This window comes from Brassica oleracea, chromosome C9, assembly GCF_000695525.1.
Source record: "Brassica oleracea var. oleracea cultivar TO1000 chromosome C9, BOL, whole genome shotgun sequence".
In the NCBI taxonomy this organism is placed as follows: Eukaryota; Viridiplantae; Streptophyta; class Magnoliopsida; order Brassicales; family Brassicaceae; genus Brassica; species Brassica oleracea.
The window spans coordinates 20,923,679-20,932,178 of record NC_027756.1 but is presented as its reverse complement, the minus strand read 5'-3'; the positions used below and the strand labels follow the sequence as shown (position 1 = coordinate 20,932,178).

The 8,500-nt window shown below is 35.6% G+C and overlaps 1 protein-coding gene across 1 annotated transcript in view; it reads right to left on the bottom strand.

Annotated features, from left to right (window-relative positions):
- Nucleotides 1-5,541: 5,541 nt before the first annotated feature.
- The window catches only part of LOC106314539 (uncharacterized protein At1g66480-like), a 4,133-nt gene continuing 1,174 nt past the window's right edge, over nt 5,542-8,500 (bottom strand). The window contains exons 2-4 of the mRNA XM_013752399.1: nt 6,693-6,863; nt 6,181-6,609; nt 5,542-5,710 (exon numbers count right to left, since the gene is read on the bottom strand). Coding sequence (XP_013607853.1) covers nt 5,657-5,710; nt 6,181-6,609; nt 6,693-6,863 — 654 coding nt within the window. The 3' untranslated portion in view covers nt 5,542-5,656. The remainder of the gene's footprint in view (nt 5,711-6,180; nt 6,610-6,692; nt 6,864-8,500) is intronic.

The window sequence follows — 8,500 nt, the reverse complement described above, 5'->3', positions numbered from 1 at the left end:
TTATAAGCAAAAGAACCATAATCAGCACAATGCTCACCTTGAGTTTGGTCCGGTTTATGAATTGGCAAAGGATCTTCCTTTTCTGGCTCGGTTTCAAGGTTCTCATTCTCCAAAGTCACCAACGGTTTTTGCTTTTGACACTTGTTAGCATAATGACCGATCCTATGGCATTTGAAGCACCTGGTGGAATGAGCCTTGCTTGTGGGTTTCACAGCTTTGCTTTTATCAAAAGAAATCTCATTAGTTTTCAAATCACAATTTGAAAGATAAGAAGACTTACATTGATGTTTTAGTGTTGAAGAAGTGTTGGTGTTTCCCTTCCTTTTGAGTTGTCGGATAGCATGAATTTCCTTATGCAACATCTTCTCCAAACTAGCATAAGTTTGAAGCTCGTTTTGATCAAGCACTACGCGGTTGCTTCTCTTGGCTTTGGTGAAGGGACGATCACCATTTCCGACTCACTTCTCATCATCGCATATGTTTTGTCTCTTTCTTTGTTTCTGCACAAAGTCAAACCCATTAGAAGCAAACTGTTTCTTATCAAAAATCAATTGCTCCTTTTCAAAAACAGTTTTAAAAGGAAAGTAGACGTCTTGTTGTGGTTTTGATTTCTTGAGAAGTCCAAACATCCTGAAAACACTTAACAAAGTTAGCAAATAAAAAATCCACACACTCTTAAGTGTTTAGCTCACGATTTTTAGATGGTCACTCAGAGTTCTTTCACTGGTTCAAAGGATGATAGACAGTCAAAATTCAGCAATCAAAACCCAAAACAAACTTTGTGGGAAAAAGAAAAGAAAACGAAAAAATGAAGAGATTTTTTTTTACGTGGATCCGCCTTAACTGTCCTAAGGCTGGGTTTCTCTTCAGCCAGCAGGGTTTCTCTTCCACCACTCCCCCTGGACGTGGTTCCAACTGAAGCTCCAATCGGGAAGCACGCATGACGGCTCGGTCAGTGTGTCCAGTACGGTCGGATGAAAGAAATTCGGTCAAATTGTTTAGAACGTCCTGATCTCCATGCTGGTTGGCTCCAATGGACTGATCCACGAACCGGGGCACATCAGGGTCTTTGCGGGACTGGATCTTTTGCAGGATGGGCCGAAACAGGTCATGCGGGATTACATGGACCCGCATTTTTTTTCTTCATTTCTTATTTTACCTGAAAAAAACGAGAAAGAAAGTGAGAAGAAAGCATTCTTGTCATTTTCCCCCATAAAACATAAGGAGTTCCGGCGATGATGATTCGAGCTCCGGTGATGATGATTCGAGCTCCGGCGATGACGACTCCAGCTCCAGTGATGACGATTTGAGCTCTGGTGGTGTTTTGATTTGGTTTTCTCTTTTTATTACCGACAACTACGAATTGCTTTATTACAATGTGATATTTTTTGTTTAAGTTGATTGGTTTTGTTTTCAGTATTGTGAATTAGTGTTTTTCTTAAATTAAATTTGGTTACAATGGTGTTGGTTAAGAGAAAAGGTATATCACGTCACTTGTATAATTTGACAAAGTGATTCACGAATTTTTTTGCAATCCAAATAATTAAAAAGAGAGATGGTTGGATGAAGACATACAACACTTGAGCCAAATTATTACGAAGACAACAACTCAATCAGATTCAAACTCAACAAAAGCTTATGCTGATAACAAAAGAAGGCTTATAACTCAAGAACGCAAACACAAACGAAGCTTTGTGGCATTGATTTTGATAAGGCTTTAGTGAAGCTTAATGAACTCTCTTCAACTCTGTTACACAACTTTTCTACTTGAACATTCATGAAAGAAGCTGTAGCAGGCGGTTTGATAAGGAGGCGTCCCGCGGGATGGCCCGCGAAGGTCTATATATTCTGCGGTACGGATTTGGGCCGACATTTTGAAGACCGCAGCCCACGCGGGACAGGCCCGCTGTAACCCGCTCGACGACTAACCCGCCGCGGTACGGGACGGAACGGGATGGATAAACCCTTTAGACATCTCTATGTAAAATAGTCGTAATTTGCTATGCCAAGTGAATGGTTGGAGACAGTGTTTTGAAACCCGATCCGGACCCGCGGTTGTACCGGTAAACCCGGTGATCCAGAAAAAAATCCGGTTTGGGTTTTATGAAAAATCCAATATTTAGAAATCCGTAAAAACCCACTAAAACCCAGAATCCGATACCGGTTGAACTAATAAATAACTTTTACTTTTTTTTTTGTTTTTAATTATGTTTTTAGATTATGTTTTATATTCTAAGTTTCAAATTAAAAGTTAGGTTTTTTCTTTTCAGTTTTATATTTGTGATTTTTTTATTTTGATGAAGATTTTACTATGCCACCTGAAAAAAATGAAGTGAACGATGGTAGAGAAAACCAAATTTAGTTGATGTGATTTGGTGTTATTTTATTTTCGTTATTGACAATTTATTACAATGATCTTTTACTTTTGGTTTATTTTGGATTAAAATTTAATTTGTTATCCATATTAGACATTTAAATATTTATGAATTTTATGTATTGATTTTTTTAGATGTCATAACTATTATCTTGTTACAGAAAATTTTAAATAGTCTAAACTATTTTGTATGTCAAATGAAAGTAAAATATAAAAACTAAAGTTAAGTATTTTTCTAAGGCTTTTTAAGCATAAAATATGTACATATCCAAACTATTATTTTATTCTTTAAAAAACATTTAGAAAATATTAAATTTTAGTTTCTATATTTTTATTGTCATAGCTAATATATTATTATATAATAAAATTAATTGATTTATTAACCTGTGATTTATCCTCGGTCGATCCAATGATCTAGTAATCCGGTAAATCGTCTGGTTCACTGTCCGGATCGGGTTTAAAAACATCGGTCCGAGAAAAGAGAAAAAAATCTTTAAAGAAGAACAAAAACATGTCCTCACTGCTGCAGCAGTGCTCATTAATCTTGCACGTCTCTTTTATGTGTGTGTATATGATTTTTTTCGTTGACTATGTAAATCATCCGCCTTACCTTTGAAATTTTACTCGCCTTTTTTTTTCCACTATATTTTTTGTTTTCCATGTTGCAAAAATAAAGTTGTTCTTGGTAATATATCATTTCAACAAAGTGTATATCCGAACGTTTTCACACTTCGTTTGATTACAGTTTTTATGGTATGTATAGTATTTCGTGTCATATAACGCCCAAATATTTTTATATGCAAAGGAAATGAAAAATATAGATACACCCTCAAATTATAGATTTATCGCTCAATTTTTTTTTCTAAAGTTCAATTATTTTCATTGTCAAGCTCTTCTGAGGACAAAACATACATTTTAGATTGCATCTCTACGAATTAGTTAGTCAAATGAACAATGATCAAGTCACTAATTTTATAACACAAATTTTATTAATTATGTCCAAAATATATTTTGAATATGACTTTCCATTTTCAATGAGTGATCAAATATTCTACGGATAAAATTATGAAAGATATAAATAATAAACATATGATTGATGGTCAATGAAGGAGGCATGCATGATCAAGGGCAAGCAACATAATTTTGGGCATAATAAACCTCCGAATGAGAAAGAGGGCGAGAAAGAGGGCTTAGTCTACAGTGGCATGGAGAAGGTTGTGAAGGAGGAACCGGACCACGTTGGAGCTTGTTTGCAAATCAAAACCTCTTCCAATATCTTCATTATTCATCCTCCATGTCGGTAGCCTCGCATAGGTTCCTCTTGATCCGACCAAAGCTATAAAATATATCACCATAATAATGAACTTCCACATGATCCTCATCCTGATGTAAAACCTCGGTCTTGTGGGTCATTTATATATGGTACTGGGATTGACTCTAATTGATGGTTAATTAGTTATAGACTTAGAAGGAAACGTTAAATTATTTAGTAGATATATTGAGTTAAAATGGAAATTATGGAAATGATGGAAGCAATGTATATATGTTGAGACTGAACCTTGATTAAATCCTCCAAGAGAGGAAGAAGTGGAAGCAAGGAAGCTTGCCACACAAGAAGAAGAAAAGACCAAGGAGTCGCATTGAAGAAGAATGAAGAAGTGGAAGCAAGAGATTGCTTGCCACCCAAGGTAAAGAAGAAGAGGCAAAAGCCAACTAAAAAGAAGTCAACGAGAAGTTGAGATGTGACTTTAGTCACAAAGAATCAAGTTGAGAAGAAAAGATATTAGTTGGCCAATATCAAGGAAGAGTGAAGTGTTGAATAAAAGCCTAGCTAAGAAGAGCTAGTATATAGTTGTAAAAGTGGTTAGTAGAAGTAAGGCTAAGTTGTAATAGTGGTTAAAGTGCATGTGTAATAGTTAGAGAAAAACTACTACAAGTATGTGTTGTATTATTGTAAGAAAAGATATCCAATTCTAATAGAAAGAAGTTGGAGAAAGATAAAATGTAGACATACAAAGAATACTCTCTTCTCTCTCTAGAAGAACAAACACCGACGAGAGAGTCAAGAGAGAAGTGTGTGCTTGTGTACAATGATACACAAGTGAGAAAATGAGAGAGTGAGTGAACAAAAACAGAGTGAGAAAGAGAAGAGCTGGCCATGCGTGAGTGAAGAGGCCAAGCCAAAATCACAACAATATAAGATATACGGATAGGGGGAGAGACTATAGTTTGATTCGAATGCTGTTTGATATTATTGAAATTTTTAAATGAAACGAAGTAGAGATGCTGCTTCTTCTAATGTTTGACTTATTCCTTACTTGTTAGTTGTTTTTTATGTTGAACTTTGTTTTTTGTCTTCTTCATTTTGCAGGCTAGCTAGGTAGAACAATTTTTTAAATTTTAGTTTTACACACACACACACAACATAAACCAGACTAGTATTTTATTGCCATAAATAGTTGTTTTTGTCGACGGCAACAAATTGTGTTTCTCACGTAATTCTATGGATGAACATGTCAAGAAAAAATTATCTTTAAATGGATGTGGTGGTAAGTCTTAAAACTTTCACATCCTTAGCCACCGCAAGTTCTGATGGGAAACAAGTTCTGATCACTTGAGGAAGTGTTGAGAGTAATTTGGTGGATTCAAGACTAGGTTGACGAAGAATATGGTTGTAATTTAACATTTTACCCCCAAAAAAAAAAAGAATATGGTTGTACCATTAGAGATGGAGACGTTGATGTCACAATGCTTAAAGATGCGGTACAGCTGATCAATGGGATTGTCAAAACAGACGTATGTGTGTAAGATAGAAAGAAAGAAAGAAAGATGACATTCTTAGCTACAGAGTGGGGACATGGATGAATTATTAATTTGACCGGGTGATTGTTGTCGAGTGGTAAGGAGACGGGACTGAGACGCCAACATGTTTCAGGTTCGATACACCTGCTGCGCGAAACTAAGTCACAATTATCCTGGTCACCCAACACGGATATGAGCCTATGCTTTAGGGCCCATTTGAATATCCAGAGAGAGGGTCTATCCGTGGGCTGCACCTCCCCTTGGGAATTAGTCCGGGCCTCTCTATGGGCCTGAGATACCCCCAGGTTAACAAACAAACAAAAAAAAAAAAAAAAAGATGACATTCTTAGCTACAGAGTGGGGACATGGATGAATTATTAATTCACTAGCTCTCTATCTCTGCTTTTTATGTACAAAGAAAAGCATGAAACTATGGGAAGCAGTCTGTAAATATACATATTTGTGTTTACTGGTTCAGTCTCAAGCAACGGTGATCTCATTTACTCCTCTTTCCGCCATGAAACTCACTCGTTTCTGCAAAACAATTATTTCAAGATTAATGTTATCAGGAATGTCAACCGATGTTTTGTTTTAGTTGATTTAAATCCATGCATCTTTTGTAAAGTCATGTTTTTAATATGTAAAGAGTGTATAAGTTTTTAGCAACAACAAAAAGAGTGTAAAAGCACAGCATGCAAAATTTGACCATATAAAAGATATATCCGGTAATAAGTGAATAGTTATCAACAAATAATACTAATAAATCCAAAATTGTATGCCATTCTCCAAAAGTGACGATTTCATTAATATTCTGTTATAAAAAGGTTTACATATTTAAAAGAAGTTAAATTTTGAATATAAAGACATTATTTATGTAATTAAAAAATTTATTAATGTAAACCTATAATATTCGATATTTACTTTTTGAAATAAACGAGTATAGTTTTGTCCATTTTATACTATGCACAAAGGGCAACAAACTAATCGAGAAAAAACTAACTCACCAGACAAGACTTGACTACTCTTGTGGCGGCGGCTGTGGCAGTGGCGGGCTCCTCTCCTCCATCGCCACGTTGGAGCTTGTTCTGACGTGCTTCGTCGTTCTTCTGTTTGGCCATAAAGAGAGCGGCGATCTTCTGGGTGGCTTCCGCCTCCGTAGCTCCTTCCTTAATGAGTCTTTCCAGCTCCGCCTTGGGAATCCTCAGCTTCACTCTCACGGCTCCTCCTTCTTTCTCCTCCTCCTCCTCCTTCGTCGTCCATCTTCCTGCGGGTTTGAGTATGGAGAGATCCGAAGAGGATCTCCGAGCAAGCATGAGGTTCTCAAGCCTGTCCTTCGCACTCATTTGAATCCCCGACCTTACCCTTCTCGGTGGACACTCCTTCACCGGTTCCACCACGAAATACAGCCGCTTCGCCACCAACCCCTGCTTCGCCTGCACCCCACAAGAATCAAAAACCTTAGTCTTGTATTCTTTTATCCATTAAAACATACCAAGAAATGTATATAAAAAGTTACCTCAAGTGGTTTGGCTCTAGCACCGTAGTGCTTGACGGATTCGGACTCGAACAAAACGTGGCCGGGAAAGTCTTTGAGGACCTCCTCCGCCGTCACTGGAGTTTTCAGTTTCAAAGTCTCGCCATCTATTTTCATGACTTTGGTCGTTTTCTTGCCGCCTAAACTGTTAGTCTGTTACCCATCGTTAATGATTTCTCTGACAAGAACAAAGAAATGGATAAAGATTGGAGATTGTTTCAGTTGAAGGCGGTGCGGGTGTTCTCGTTGGGGTTTTAAATGATGGGGCTTGGATGACGTGCTCATGGGGTGCATTGTTGAAACGTGGAAAAGGAGTCCATTCTTTTTAATTCCAATATACATGGACAAAACCTTTGACTATTACGATAGATTTTTTTTATTTTTTTTGAAACTAGTTTACGATAGAATTTTAAAAGTAGTTATTTTAATCGAGCTTACTTTTATTATGCACAACTATATATTTTTGTATTATTACTTGTTTGAAACGCAGATACTATAATATATAATCGTCAAAATACATTTTTGTATCAAGAGAAAGACAATTTTCAAAAAAAAAAAAAAGAAGAAGATAATTTTCTTTTTTTGATAATTGTATGCATACGTCGAAGTTATTGAATTTTTTGGAAACTAGAATTAAGTAATTGCCACGAAATAAGAAATAAATTAATATACCATTAAAAAGACTAAAATCGTTAAATTTAAAATCTTTGACGACCCACAAAATCAAAGTATACAGAAGACCTACAAAATTTCTAAAACGTATGTAATATTAGATATAATATTTTCGTTAAAATTTGAATATGTAATTTTTAGTTGCGGTTTTTATTAATAATATGAACACGATGTAATTTTTCATAGGGTTTCGTTATTTATATACTTACAAAGGAAACTAATAGTTTAAGTGTCACTCTTTGGGAAATGTATTTTAGGTTGAAAAAAAAAAAACAGGACATTGTAAGCAATTTTGAACTTGATAACATCATGCGGTCTAGGGGTGGGCGTTCGGGTTTATTCGGGTTTCGGATTTACGGGGTTAAAGATTTCAGCCCCATTCAGGTATTTCTAAATTTCGGTTCGGGTTCGGTTCGGATTTTTGTGGGTTCGGGTTCGGATAACCCATTTAAATGATTTTTAAAATTCAATATATAGTTTAAATTTTTCAAAATCTGTAAATAAAATACTATATTACATATAAATTTGAATAACATATGTCAGAATACCTAAACTTAACATATAAATTGGTTTGGTTTGAATATTTTGATAGAGAATCAGTAGATATTTCAACTATTTTTGATTTTTTTAGTATGTTTTAGCTATTTTAGAAATTTACTTTTGGTTATTTGTATATATTTTCAAGTATTTTAGACAACTTAAAAGTATCTTATATATTTTGGATGTTTTTAATATACATTAAATCTAAAAATAATTAATATATTTAGATATATAAATCTATTTCGGATACATTCGGGTACCCGAAATATTTCGGTTCGGGTCGGGTTCGGTTTCGGTTATCTGGATACCAAAATTTTGAATCCGTTCGGATATTTAATCAATTTCGGTTCGGGTTCGGTACTATTTTTTTGGATCGGGTTCGGTTCGGTTCGATTCTTTGGATTCGGGGTTTTTGTCCAGCCCTAATGCGGTCCCACGCTTCAACTTCTGTGGACCATATTGATTTGGTTGACATACGCATGCATATTGGATAGTAACATTATGGGTGGGTAATTATGCTCGATTGATACTTTACATTTAAGCACGAGTGTGTGATAAGGAAATGACTTATGCTTCCC